The 15465-nt window shown below is 45.5% G+C and overlaps 1 protein-coding gene across 5 annotated transcripts in view; it reads right to left on the reverse strand.

Moving 5' to 3' along the window:
• Positions 1-15465, reverse strand: part of Ppp1r13b (protein phosphatase 1, regulatory subunit 13B) — a 73235-nt gene that overhangs the window by 52470 nt on the left and 5300 nt on the right. Inside the window, exon 1 of one of the 5 annotated variants that reach the window (XM_006240634.5) lies at positions 7386-10975. The exons of the other annotated variants lie outside the window; for them this stretch is intronic. Coding sequence (XP_006240696.1) covers positions 7386-7409 — 24 coding nt within the window. The 5' untranslated portion in view covers positions 7410-10975. Of the gene's footprint in view, positions 1-7385; positions 10976-15465 lie in introns of those variants that run through there. 5 annotated transcript variants of the gene reach the window in all.

The following is a 15465-nucleotide window of genomic DNA, read 5'->3' on the forward strand; positions in this document are numbered from 1 at the left end:
GGGGGTGGAGACACTACCTAGGTTTGATTCCCAACACCTGCATGGCAGTCCATAACTGTAAACTCCAGCTCTAAAGGATCTGCCATCCTCTTCTGGCCTCCACAGTCATTCCATGAATGTGGTGCAGAGATGCATGCAGAAATACCCATATACAGAAACATTTTCTTAAAAAGTTAAAGGTCACATTGGGCTCCAAGCAAGTCCCACAGTGAACAGAGCACTTGAGTGTGAGCCTCATCCCACAGTGAACAGAGCTAACTGTCCTGAAGCTTGGTCTCTGCCCTCCATATGCCTGTGCTCTCTCACACATACAAAATAAAAACCTGTCTCCCAGACTTCCTTAATGTGAAGGGAACAGGGCTCTATTTATGACATGCTGGAAAATGAGGCAGATCACATCAGCTCTCTCTTTTTTTTTTTTTTTTTCTTTTTTTTTTCGGAGCTGGGGACCGAACCCAGGGCCTTGCGCTTCCTAGGCAAGCGCATCAGCTCTTTTTAAAGGGAAATGTAAGCTTGAGGGGCTTGGGGCCCACTCTGGAACAGACTCTAAAGCTAAACACGGCTCCCCAAAGCCTATGATATGACACTGGTGGGCCTAGGTCCCAAGTAGCTTTAAAAACTTTAAAAAATCTTTATGTGTATGGATAACTGAACCAGGCACTCTTGTAAGATCAGCAACTGCTCTTAACTGCTGAGCCATCTCTCCAACCCTGTAAGATCTTTTAAGACAGGTACGACTTGGTAGGCCATTCAACCTCTCCAAGATAAAAATGGGCACCGTTGCTCTCCAAGAGAATGGGGCAGGAGGGATGAAGGGAGAAAGAAAGGGCGTGTTCTTGTGTGCTTGGCACTCAGCTGAGCTCAGGGTGGCATCTGGCCTATGCCACATGAAGGCAGCTAAGACACACAGCCTTGTCCCCACCTGATAACCTACACTTGGGGAACCAATTGGTCTAGGAAACCATCACCCCAACAGCCATTTCTGCCGTCAAGGGCCACATGTAGTCAAGGAGTCTCCCCCTCAGCTCCATCTCCAGTCATAGCCGGTACTAGCGCTGATCCAGGGGGTCAGATCTACTGCCGAGCACTAGCCACACAGAATGTTTCGGCCTGGGGTAAGAGGTTTCCTTTTCTTTTCAAACAGCCATCTGTGGTAGTATATCCTTATGATCCCCACGCTCACAAGGCTGAGGTAAGTTATCATGGATCTGAGGCCACCCTGAGCTACATACTAAGAAGACAAAGGCTGGGGCTAGCTCAGTGGTACAATGGTTGCCTGGCATGTACAAGACCCTGTGTTCAATCTCAGGCATACAGATAAGTATGTAAACGATAAATCAATGATGAAAAACACATTGATTTGTACATAATGTTTTGAAAGTGGCGAACAGAGGAAATGAAGTTTCTTTCACTTTTCACATTCAGTACATATTTCTCAGACCTGTCCTGCACCATACAATGTTCTTTTTATTTTAAATTACGAGGGCACACGAAGGAGGATGTTTAGCATTTAGCTAATGATACCCCGTAGGCATGCTCCCATTGAGTACACAGCTCTACTCTGTTTAGGCTACGTACTCTTTCTCTATGTGACCACATGGTAATTCATCAACAGGCACTATGACTTTATTTCACAAATGAGGAAATGAGTTCCAGAAGGTTATATAATTTGCCTAAAGGTCACACAGCTAGTATGTGGCCCAGACAGGTTTGAAGCCTGACTCTCGAGACTGCACTCTCAAACACTCCCGCCCAGTCACGCCTGTTCTGCCTCTACCACCAGGCTGAGACGCATCGAGAAAGTCTGCGCCAACCACTGTGAGAGCACACAGTAAGTCAGGTATTTGCTCCATGACAGTTTTGGGTTACTAGATTCATCTGGACCACTCAAACCTCTCTCAATGCCCTGTGACAGTTGACACACAAACAAAATGTCTGGAAATATGGATCCAACAACTAGCATAGAACTGCCTTTCACATGGCCAAAGCAGAGCCTCTTGGCCTTCGTAATTAGCCTGACACCACCACCTCGGGAGGAGCCTCACCCGAAATGTTCTTACACTTTTTGCTTTTTGTGAGACAGGGTTTCTCTGTGTAGCACTGGCTCTCCTGGAACTCACTCTGTAGACCAGGTTGGCTTCAAACTCAGAGCTGCCTCCAGAGTGCTGGGATTAGAGGCGGGTGCCGCTGTGCTCAGCTGGTGTGCTTACACTCTTCCTCGTTTGCAGAAGTCTACCCTCCAACCAATCCTGGCAGGATTATCTGTGGTCAATCACTGTATAACAAGATCAAAAGCCAAACTGATAAACTTGTGTGACATTTTCTAATCACTAGTAAAATGCATGTAAGCTTAGACCACACCAGGACCTGTAATATTTCAATGTCTGCTTGAGGCCCCGGATAGGAACCCCCAGTTCAAACCCTATGCGTCACACTCGGTAGAGTGCCCCACTTTGATTTGGGCCCTCTCTAGCACAAGATGTCTTTGAATATTGGCCAATAACATCAAACTATTAGAGGCGAAATCTCATGTGTGTGTGTTTTATTTTTTGTTTTACCACATGATAGGGTTTATCTGTAGTCTTGGCTGTCCTAGAACTTGCTATGTGGGTCAGGCTGCCTTGAACGTGGAGACTGGCCTGCCTCTGCCTCCCGATTGCTGGGACTAAAGGAGTACAGCATCACTGCCTAGCAGGAACAATTTCTTGATATTAACAATTAGTTTAGTCACCTTAAAAAAAGTTGGCAATACAGAAAATTTTACTTTTCAATTTAGTCATGGAATGTAACTTCTTTTGACTTTAACATTAAAAACATGAGTAGGGGCAAGAGAGAAAGAAGGCTCAGCAGGTAAGAGCATTTGCTGCATTTACACAAGATCTGAGTTCTACTGCAGAGACAACCTCGTACAAACTGTGTGGGAGCACACTTGTCAATTAAAAACAAAACAACAACAACAAACCATGGCCAATGAGCTGAGGCAGGAAATAGGAGGGGGCATTCTAGCAAAGAGAAAGGAATTCTGGGAAAGAGTCAGGCATGGGAGATGCACCCCAAACTCTGCAGGAGACAGTGGCATAAACCTGAGGAGAGGTAACTAGCCATGTGGAAGACATAAAATAGAATAAACAGGTTAAATAAATTAGGAGTTAGTCAGGGAACGAGTCAAAGTGTATGACCTAAGCATTTATTCAGATATAATTAAGTCTCAGAGTTGTTATTTCTGGGAACAAAGAGGCCGGGTAGAAAACCTTGCAGTTACATTCAATTCCCAGCACCCATGTTGGGCAGCTCACCACCACCTATAATTCCAACTCCAGAGTCTTCTAGACTCCCTGGGTACCATATACACATCAACCCCAACAACACACACAAGAATAAATATTTCAGAAAACAATTTCAAAATAAAACATGAACAGCTACTATTGCTACTATCTATCTATCTATCTATCCATCCATCCATCCATCCATCCATCCATCCATCCATCCATCTATCTATTTGGTTTCCTGAGATGGGTTTTCTGTGTAGCCCTGGCTGTCCATCCATCCATCCATCCATCCATCTATCTGGTTTCCTGAGATGGGTTCTCTGTGTAGCCCTGGCTGTCCATCCATCCATCCATCCATCCATCTATTTGGTTTCCTGAGATGGGTTCTCTGTGTAGCCCTGGCTGTCCATCCATCCATCCATCCATCCATCCATCTATCTGGTTTCCTGAGATGGGTTTTCTGTGTAGCCCTGGCTGTCCATCCATCCATCCATCCATCCATCTATCTGGTTTCCTGAGATGGGTTCTCTGTGTAGCCCTTGCTGTCCAGGAACTCACTCTGTAGACCAGGCTGGCTTCCAACACACAGAGATCCACCTGCCTCCCAAGTGCTGGAATTAAAGCTACGCACCACCATGCCCTGCTATTGCCACTTTTCATTTTATTTATATACATATTTTAACTTTTATTTTTACTTGTTGTGAGTTTCACATCATGCACCCCAGTTCTGCTCATCTCCCCATCCCCTCATATCTGCCCTTTGCCCTTGCAATTCCCCTCCCCCCACAAGGAAAACATACAAAGAAACAGCAGCAGCAACAGCAGCAAAGCCTAGAAGACATCTCACTGTGGAGGCCGCAGTGTGTCAGTGTGTCCCACACTACACCCCTCTGTCCACACGTCTTCACTTGCAAATGCTCACTGCAATGAGTCATGGGTCTGGTTCGAGATAGATCTCTGGCTTCTGTTACACCAATATTGGATCCTCACCAGGACTCCTCCGGGTCATCCCATCGCTGCCCTGTGTCATAGGCATCCTGTAGCTTTAGGTCAGCAGCACTGGCCCTTGCACACTTCCCAACCGTTCACAGATGATACAGATTCTGGGGTGGGCCTGGGTAAAAGCCAAGTAGGACAGCGCGCCAGCTCTCCCTTATCTGCACCACCAGGGCGAGCTCTCCAGCACTGCTCCGGCAGGGCCACCCAACACTGACATCAGCAGGAGCAGGGTGAGCTCTCTGGTTCTCATGCCCTTGAGCCTGCTTACTCTCACCTATGCTTCCACAGCCCACCCTCCCAAGTGCTGCAAAAAGAAGCCAAAAGAGGGCATTAGAGTCCCCAGGAAATGGAGTTAATCGCTGAACCCTCTCTCCAGCCTCTACTGTTACTTTTTTTTTTAAAAGGAACTTTATTTTATTTATTATTTTTTAATTTTTATTTGTGTGAGTACACTGTAGCTGCCTTCAGACACACCAGAAGAGGGCATCAGATCTCATTACAGATGGTTGTGAGCCACCGTGTGGTTGCTGGGAATTGAACTCAGGACCTCTGGAAGAGCAGTCAGTGCTCTTAACCACTGAGCCATCTCTCTGGCCCTTACTGTTACTTTGAAAAGTCCCACTCTCTCTCCCCTCCAACTTAGGCATCTATTTCTGGACATTCTCCAAAAGGACAGGAAACCAACAGGACCATAGGCTTTCCTCTATTAACAGAGCTATCTGAAGTATATTCAGTTACACAGGTAAACACTCATATAAAAAGATTAAGATCCAGCTACCAAGTTTCTTGTCACTTCCTGCAAAGCTTACCATACAGTAGGAGGAAACATCAACACTCACACAAAACAAACTGCTACTTTGTATGTACCTAAGTTGGGTACATTTGCAGGATCACTCTCTATTCATTTAGGAAATGTTACTGAGTCCAACCTGGCCCCGAGCCAGACTCTGGACATACAAGGTCAGAAAGACTGGCCAAGCCTCACTTCCTCACTGGACCTGAGACCGAAGAGAACAGAGAACTACAATGTGGAGCTGCTAAGTGCCATGGATCCCATGGGGAGGAGCCAGACTCCAGGATCAGAAAAGCCTTCCCAAAGGAAGCAACAAGTAGGCTGGGCAGGAAAGGAGTTAGCTGTGGACAGGAATGGGGGACTGGACAGGCAGTGCTCCAGTTGACAGAGAGCAAAGAGCAGAGCCAGGCGGCAAGGAGTCTGCCAAGATGGCCTTATTAGGCACAGCAGCAGTCTGGATACACGGACCAGACAATCAACCCCACCATGACATGGTTATCCACCCTGCCTGTCTCACTCTGCAAAACAACACAGGGCCTCTTCTTGGTCTTCCTGACAAATGGTCATCTTTTTACTCTCTGATTTATTTCTGTTATTCTCTTGTAAAACTCAAAATAACTTAGTGTGTTAAAATATACTAATTGAAAAAAATTTAAAAAATGAGAACTGGAAAGTCTCCCCAGACACAGTAGGGCTAATAAAGTATTTCAGAGAGAAAGAGTAGCTTAATTATAACCGTACTGGCAATTAAAATGTTGATTAAATCATCCCTTCAAATTTTTTCGTATACCTTAATTAGAATCCTAAATCATTTAATCATTAATTATACTATTCCTCTAGTTGTTGGGTAGACTCAAATGTTGCAGCAAACAAGAAAATTAGTTACCCAAAGACACCAATTAAAAAAATCCTTATAAAAGGATAATGCAACCTTTTCTTCACCTGTGAAAACTTGTTTTGTAAGCCCTTATCTAAAACAATCTCCAAAGCAAAGCCATCTGAACTGAACTGACTGAAAAGCACTAAGCGCTCTGGAGCAGGCCTTAGTGCTTGCGATGCCAGACCTGTGGGCGCTTCACAGTGCAGCAGCGCTTCTCTCAGTGCTCCCTAACTCCACAAGGTTAGTCTGCAGTGCTCCCCATTCATCAGGAGACCGGGACAGGGAAAGTAAGTAACTGACCCAAGATCACATTGCTGGGACATGAGAATCTTCCCCCAAATACGTGTTCCCTCATTATTTCACTGTCCTGATTAACAGTCTACAAACATCAAAGCCAATGTTAGCAGTGGAAAGCAACTATAATATCAAAGCCCTTCCAGGCCCAGCATGGTGGTACACGCCTTCAATCCTGGCACTCAGGAAGTAGAGGTAGGTAGATCTCTGTGTGAGGCTAGCCTCGTCTACAAAGCAAGTTCCAGGTACAAAAGAAAAAAAGAGAGAGAGAAAAACCCAAAGCTCTTCCATCAAATCCTTGAGGAATTAAACTGCAGGACTAATAGCATTCTCTGTACAGTTAGGGCTTTAGCCCTTTTACCTAAACCACACATGGCCGCTGAGAACTTAAGAACGTGGTAACATGAATTGAGATAGATTTTATGTGTAAAATATGGTCTAGAATTTGAGACTCAGTCTAGGAATTTAACATATCACTAACACTTTAATTCTGGATGTTGAAATGCTTTGATGATAGAAAGGGTTAACTGTACTGAGTTGTCTGACTGCTCTGCTCAGCTCCTGGACATGAACAATTAGAGCTGCAGCTCCATCGTGTTCTACTGCACACAGCAATCTAAAGAGCATCAGCTCTAGACATCACTGACAAGGTTTCCTCTTTTCTGATGACTCAGGCATCATAAGGAGCTTTAACTATGCCCTGCGTGACCTGTAATCATGCCTCAGGTACTAACAAGTCAGGCTGCCTCGTAGACCTCAGATTATAGCCTCCTGGCGTGCTGAAGCCGTGCCACTGTATGACTTCCAGGCAGAGATGGAGCCCTGCAACTCTCTGTACCTAGCTCCCTAACCCTGGGAGGCTAGGTAAACTGCAGTGGTGCCACACAAGAGTGAAGATCCTAAGAGAGTTTAAAGAACTTTGACAACCATACTGATGGCTCAGTCGTCCTCTGTCTTTACTTCAAGAGACTCCTTTCTCCAGCTTTAACTGGAAGACACTCAGTCTACCTTAAAAGCTTCAATAGTAAATTTAGATTGAAGACGGAAGGTACTGTAGAGGGCAGTGGTGAACAGTGTGACTGCAACTCCCTGCCTCCACCGAACTGGACAATCACATGGTGACTTTACCTTACCACAGTAATATACTTACATTTAAAGATCTTCCCAGTTTCATGTTTTCCTCAGAATCCAATTCAAGCTCAGGCACTGGTCAGGGTTAGCCCTCAGACTCTAATCTCTGCCTAAGTTCTCAGCTCCTCCTCCTTCCTCTAGTCTCCTGCTCCAGTCACTTTTCCTTGTCATAAATTTCAATTCTGACCCTGGTCCTCTCTGACTTGCAAACTTTCCACTTGTCAGTCCTGCTCTATCCCCTCCACCTTTTTCCTCGCCCTTCTAGAACTATCTCTGACCTCCCACATCAATCAACACAGAAGGCTGGAAGACAGTGGTGGCCAGCACGCTCCCCCCACCCCCCAGCAGCTGGTACTTTGAATCTTTCAAGTGGCACTTCTGTTTACATCCTACAGGATGAGCTCATTCAAGCAGGGCCAGACCCTGCACATAATTAGTATATCCCAATGCTGTTGAGCTCATTCAGTAAACAGGACTTTCTGAAGGCCACTGGGGCCTTGCAATGTCCTCAGCACCGAGGACACCAAAGGAAAACAGACTCCTGCCCTCCTCAGTGCCCAGAGATAAACACCAGGCAGGCACTGGCCTGAAGGAAGTAAAAGGCACAGTGTGGGAGGGGTGTTTCCTCTGAGGCTGTCTGGGAGGTGCCGGCTACCGGCTCCTATCAGAACCCTGGTGAACTGCACTAGTCTGGGTCTGAGTTGGTCTGAATATATTAGAACACTAGCCAAGGCAGGCAAGCTTTCATTTCTAACAGAAATGTTCTCTAACTATGTTCTCTGTGTTTTATCAGTTAGGTAGATGTTACAGTCTCATTCCAGCTCCCTCAGCAGGAAGAGCGGAAGCACACTGTGAGTGGAGTCTCAACTCTGTCCTATCTCCACAATGGCTCCTGGTTACAACAACAAACGTAAGAGCAAATGTTTACTGAGTGCTTATCATGAATGCTGATACTCCAGCACCTGACAACCACACAGCCATCTTAAGAAACGTGTCAGTCATTAAACCTATTCCAAAGGCGAGGAAGATAAGGCACAAAGATGTTACATTATTTATCCAAGGCCTCAGAAAAGTGAGTGGCAAAGCCAGAATCAGAAGCTACCATGGCACTGAGGCCAGCTTATAACCACCATGCTGTGTGGCTTTATACTAGTATTCCTCCAATCAGAATCTGCGGTAGGAGGATGCAAGCTCAAGGCCGGCCTGAAATATATAATATCTCATATACATATGATGAATACATATGAAATACATATGATATACACACATATATGATATATTTCATATGATATATGATATATGACAGTGTGTGTGTGTGTGTGTGTGTGTGTGTGTGTGTGTGTGTGTGTCGAGCAGTACTTCAATACCAAGAAGAAAGCACTCTATCCAGCCGATCTGGGAAACTTGGGTCAGTCATCTCAAGAACCTGTGTACACTAGGAAGTGCAAGGTGAGGTATTCAGTGCAGTGGAGATGCCCAGGGAGCAACACTCACGTCCAACACACAGCACTAAAAGCCACTGAATCTGAAAGGAAAGACTTGTTTACCCTGCATTTAGACCTTCAGATTTAAGAGTAAGATATTTCTGGAGCAGCGAACATCTCAAACAGCCCAAAGAAAACACATCGTCCTCACAGCCCTTTACACTAACTGCTTCGCTTATGCTCCATCCTGAAGGGAAGACAAATCCAGCTGCTGAAGCAGTAAGCCTGTTACCCTCAACTCCTGTCACTGTTCCTCCTCTTGCACACACACATGCACTCACATCCATACAAGCACTACACAAATACTCACACATGCACTCACTCACATGTACTCACTCACATGCACTCACACTCACATGCACTCACACACAAGCTCTCTCACTCACACACACTCACTCACACGCACTCACTCACATGCACTCACACTCACATGCACTCACACACAAGCTCTCTCACTCACACGCACTCACTCACATGCACTCACTCACATGCACTCACTCACATGCACTCACACACAAAAACTCTCACGTGCACTCACACACATGCACTCACACTTACAAGCACTCATCTTGTACCCTATCAGATTACCTTTACTAGTAATTGAAACTTCTTCTGGACAGTCTGAATTAACTGGTCTCTTAACTGATCTTGTTACTTTCATTTTTTCCAAGGTATTTTCTTGATTATTACATTTTGTTTATTTCTGTATGGTAGGTGGGGAAGAGGTTGTGTGAGTGCCACACTACAACTGCGGAAGCTGGTTCTCTCCTTCACCGTGAGGGTGTTAGGGATCACACTCAGGTCTTCAGGTGTGGTGGCAAGTGCCTTTGTCCTCTAAGCCTTCTCACTTGGCACTTGGTTTCTTTTTCTCCTTCTCCACACACCTACCCTCCACTGGCTCCAGAATTACTCTTCTATAGTTTCCCAGCCTTTTATCTAAGATCAAATACAGCACATATCCTTCTACAGTGGAAACCTGATGGTTGCCGCACTTCCTGAAAGTCAAACCCTGCTCCTACAGGCACCCACATACACCCACAACGCGTTGACAATGCCCTGTAGTTCACGTCTTCCTTCCTTCAGCAAGTGTTTACAGAGTACCAACTACATACCAATTGCCAGATTAGGGAGCGGCCAAACAGAAAATAAAACAGAGTATTCCCGCTCTCCTCTCCTGAAAGGCAGAAACGGAGCCACACAAAACTGTTAAGAGCTGCAACTGTAGCAGGTACAAGTCGAGCATCCTATCCAAAATCTGAAGTCCAAAGTTCTTAAAAATCTAAAACTGAACATCAGTATGAAACACAAGTAAAAGACTCCACACCTGACCCATGTGACAGACCTGTCGAAATAGTGGAACATTAAAAATATTTACAGAACCTCCTTCAGTCTACAGGTATGATGCATATGGAACAACAAATCGTGTGTTTAAACATGAGCTCAATACCCAAGTCTTATATGTAGAGAAACATTCTAAGATCCAGGGGAACAGGAGCTAACTCTGAGATGCAGTCAGAGGCACTCAGATAAGGACACACACTCACTGCAGGACAAAGAAGAATTAGGTAAACTATTCTGAAAAGAGATGGCTGCCACAGTGCTGCCTTGTCACACTCTAAGGTCGCTGATTTACACACACTCGAAGTGGCATATAAAGAATATTCCCTCTCACTACAGAAGAACCACCACCCACACAAGTTGGATGGCGCAGCAGGTTTCTACTGCTACGATACAATGCCACATCCAAAACCAACTTAGGGAGGAACTGGTTTAGTTAGCTTAAAGTTTAGAGTCCATCATGAAGGGAAGCAAAGATAGGCACTCAAGGCAGGAACCTGTAGGCAGGAACTGAAGCAGAATATCACGGAGGAATGTTACTTATTGGCTTGGTTTCCACAGCCTGCTCAGCCTGCTTTCGAACTTATAAAACTCAGGAGCACCTGCCCAGGACTGGCACCATCCACAGTGGGCTGGGCCCTCACACATCAACTGTTATTAAGAAAATGCACTGTAGGGGTTGGGGATTTAGCTCAGTGGTAGAGCGCTTGCCTAGGAAGCCCAAGGCCCTGGGTTCAGTCCCCAGCTCCGAAAAAAAAGAACCAAAAAAAAAAAAAAAAAAAAGAAAAAGAAAAAAGAAAAAAGAAAATGCACTGCTGACTTGCCTACAGGCCAATCTAATGGAGGCATTTTTTAAAATTGAGGTTCCCTTTTCCCAGATGTCCCTAGTTGTGTCTAGTTTGTAAGAACTGACCAGCACAGCAGGTAAAAATCACTCACTGTGTAAGCCGAGGACCTAAGTGTGATGCCCAGAGCCCACTGGATGGAATGACCCTGGAAAGTTGTCCTGACTGCTTCATGTGCACTGTGGCATTTACATACTACAGAATCTCTCATATTTTCATTCATTCATTCATTCTCTCTCTCTCTCTCTCTCTCTCTCTCTCTCTCTCTCTCACACACACACACACACACACACGCTCGCTCACTCACACATTCATACACTTTAAAAAAAAAGAAAACCACTACAGCAGGCTGTATGTATGCTTCTGAGCATTTACTATGTGCCAGGTACCTTTTATGTAAGTTAGGAGATCCTCCAATCCTAAACTGTTACTGTTATCTTTAATTTAAGGAATAAAGAATCCAGGCATGGTGGCACACACCCTTGATCCCAGCATTTAGGAGGTAGAGGCAGGAGAATTTCTGTGAGTTCAAGGTTTACCCAAGACCCCCACATGCTTTCCTAACACATAAAGTCACCTTAGCAATGCCTGAAGCTTAGAACTACGTCAGATACATTAAGGAGAGCCTGTCCCATTTCTTATAACAAGAATGTCGGGGTTGGGGATTTAGCTCAGTGGTAGAGTGCTTGCCTAGCAAGCGCAAGGCCCTGGGTTCGGTCCCCAGCTCCGAAAAAAGGAAAAGAAAAAAAAAATTGTCCCTCTCCCTTCACTGATGCTGAAGACACTACTACAGTTACATCACCCCCCACCTCTGCACCCCTCATGAACACCAGCACTTTTCCACCCACCCCCCACCCCCGTCTCTTCCCTCATTCACTTTGCTCCAATCACAGGTCTCCCTGTGTGTCCAGCATACTAGGCACACTCCCACTATGGGGTCTTTGCATCTGTTTGAGCTATGATGGCGACAATCATGGCATATGCTATCAATCACAGCTGTGCCAAATCTTCAGTTACCATTTCCTTTAAACATACCAAAGTACCAACAGCACCTTGCACTGAAGTATACACTCATATTTAAGATTTCATTTATTAATCTTAACAAAACTACTTCTCGTTTTTCAGGGCTTTCATTGTTCTTCATGATTTCAGGCCTTTCATTGTTCCTCATGATGTCACCACACATTCTTATTTTATAAAATCTAGTAGCAGCAGCTTTTGCTTATCAATTAGTATGTACAACAGTCAGAAAGCTATCTTTGCAGCAAAATAAAGCAAGGCAATCAAGCCAAGAAAGTGTCACAATAGAACCTGATTATACTACTTTTTGGGCCCCAGAAGCACACAGTCTGTGAAATAACTATGGCAACAGCGCTCCAAGGCACCATACCCCACCACACTTTGCTGAACAACCGTTCTCCATCTGGGCAAACACACAAAGATGCATGCTGACACCCAGTTATGTAACGTTAACATAATAGCCCAGTGGTATTTTAAGCTCTTGTCGTGTTTAAAGTCCTCAGTAACTACAAAGCGAATATGCGGCCACACACTGAAGGAGGCTAAGAAAAGGAAGACACAAACATAATGCAAGGCAGAGAAAACTACCACTCCTTACCAAGGACACTCGCCCTAGGAGTCTTTTAATGCCAGGCCCTACTTGACATAAGCATAAAAGAACGAACCTTTTTGCCAGATCCCATTTAGCGGCACCTCTGGCAACATGCTTTGACTACGGCAATCTCCCTGGTTTCTGGCAAAAGGACCAGGAGCAGAGGTGTCTGAGTCAGATCCTTTGTCTTTAGACCTTGCCTCGCCACGTAGCTTGGAGAACTTGGCCAAGTTTCTTTACCTCTTAAGGCTCACTTTGCACACAGACAGCACACAGCAGAGCACACGAGGACAAACACCACTTGCTGAGAGCTCACTCTCACCAAACTCAATCGTAGGAAGCCACAGAGCTGCGAAGATTCTGGCCTGAAGTGGAGCCTGGAGAAGAAAGAGTTCTCCTCTTAAACTCTGTTGCATGTGCAGAAAAACCACACTGGTAGCTTTTATACAAAACATTTTTGGCCCAGTGAAGTGGGGCTTAGTGGTTCAGAAATGCATTATGTTTAGGTGATCTTGTATGTCTGATTCTATCTGGGGGGACTTGAGCGTTATTTACTTAGAGTATAAAGTCAGGCTTATTGAGCAATCAACTAAATGTGCCAGCATCACACACCCGAGTCCTCCCGTCTGCTCCATCGCACCTCCTTGACCTCCTTGACTCTTGCCATGCAAGAGTTAGGATGCCTAGGTCTTTATGTGGACAAAATGAATGTCGGCTTCAGGGAAGTTTCTGCTCTAAACCAACTACCAGGCCAACCACAAATGCTTGGAAATTACCAGCTCATTGGACATATGAGAGGCTAAGGTCACAAGCCATTATAAGTCAAAAGGTCACAACATTACCAAGTAGGGAGTTAGAATCCAAGTCTCTCACATTTACTATTCAGTGCTGTGTCGCCCGTGGGACAGTTGGTGGTTTATAAGAGACCTACTCTGTATCTTAAAATATTTCTACGTAAGGGAAAGAAACATTGAAAACCTGCAATGTTTGTTTAATAAATGCTAACTACCACAAGTGAGCGCTACCCATACCTTACAGTGAGCATGCTCAAAGGGCTCCAAGGGCGCATTCAGTGGAACCAGGTGGTCAGACGGGACAGTCAGGTGGAGGTTAAGGAGCGCCAGCATGACCATCACCACCGAAGCATCCTCCTCACACAGAACACACTTCAAAGCTGCATCACTTCCTGCTAGCCTCCTTTTGGAAGGGGAGAGCAGCCTCAGTCCCACTCCCTTGGTGTGTTCTATTCTCCAAAAGCTCTGCCAGCTCCCAAATGTCACTCTTTTCACAAGCATCTGCTCCGCAGTGTAGGTCAGGCTTCCCGTTTTCAACTAAAATTTTTATTTCCACTCAATTTGTCTAGATATGGCCTCGGTATTATCAGCCCAATTGGGTCCTGTGGCATTCTTTAAATACCCTCTTTCCCTTAGGCACACTAAGTTTTTGCTGTTTTTAACTTCTATGTGTGTTTGCCTTTATGTATGTCTGTGTATCACATTCATGTCTGGTGACCACAGAGGTCAGAAAAAGGTGCTGAATACTCTAGAACTGGGGTTTCAGTTGAGAGCCTCTACTTGGGTGCTGGGGCTCAAACCTGGTCCTCTGGAGCAAAAGCTAGTGCTCATAACAGATAAACCATCTCTCCGGCATCTTAGGCAAACATCTTGTGGGGGCAGTGGTAGAAAATGATTTTCTTTTTGTTTTCCTGAAAATAATTTTTCATACAGCATATTTTGATGGTGTCTCTCCTCCCCCAATTCCTCTCATTCCCCCTCCCTATCCATCCAACTTCGTTCTTTTTCTTTCAGACACAGACACAAGCAGAAGTCCACGAAAACACCATTGAGTTCATTTTGTATTAACTACTTCTGAGCATGGGACCTGCCCTGAAGTGTCACTGATACACCCAATGAGATTTCGTCCCTTTGCTAATGGTCATCAACTGCAGGTGGCTTGTCTGTTAGGGGTAAACCCTATGTCTCCACTTGCCCTTCTCAGTGCTGGGACCCTGTTGGGTTTGTGTTTACGTGGGTCTTACTGTCTCAGTTTCTATGTACATCAGGCCTGTAGTTTCTGGAAGACACCTTTTCCTGGTGTTATCTATCTCCTATGGCTCTTAGAATCTGTCTGTCTCCTCCTCCACATAGATCCCTGAGCCCTGAGGAGAAGGGTTTGACAAAACATCCCATTTAGGACTGGGTGCTCTTGTGTTGTTCTCTCTGCACACTCCCCAGTGTGGGCCTCTGTGCTCTCATCCACTACTGCAAATACAAGCGTCTCTGATGCAGGCTGAGTGCAGCCCTGACTTATGGCTATCACAGCATGCCATTTGGAGTCAGTTTTTGCTATGTTCTTTTAACAGAATAGCTTGTGAGCTGTCTAGCCTTAGGTTCTCAGCCACATTAGCAGTGTTAGGTATGGGCTTCACCTCATGGAAAGTGGCTGGTTACACTCCAAACATCTGTGCCACTGTTAGACCTGTAGATCTTGCAGGAGGGTCACTGTCATAGGTCTTGGGGACTGTAGCTAGGTACAGTAGCATGCAGAGCACCTTCCAGTTCCCTGAATGCTAGCCAGCAGGGGCAAAGCTTCTCATCAGGTATCGGCTCAACCGCTCCGCGCTCTAGAGCATTAGTGTTGCCTTCAGTGAGGGGCCCTACCACCATCGAGTAGTAGAGAGGAACCAATAGCCTTGGCAGCAGCCTATGACGTTTGGGGTTTCCGTGGAACTGCTTCCCCAACAACTAAACAAGATGTACCCACTGCTGGAACTGGAGTTACTTGGTGGCATAAGAGATCTAGTTGGGGCACTGTCTCCCC

This window comes from Rattus norvegicus, chromosome 6 (genome assembly GCF_036323735.1).
Source record: "Rattus norvegicus strain BN/NHsdMcwi chromosome 6, GRCr8, whole genome shotgun sequence".
In the NCBI taxonomy this organism is placed as follows: Eukaryota; Metazoa; Chordata; class Mammalia; order Rodentia; family Muridae; genus Rattus; species Rattus norvegicus.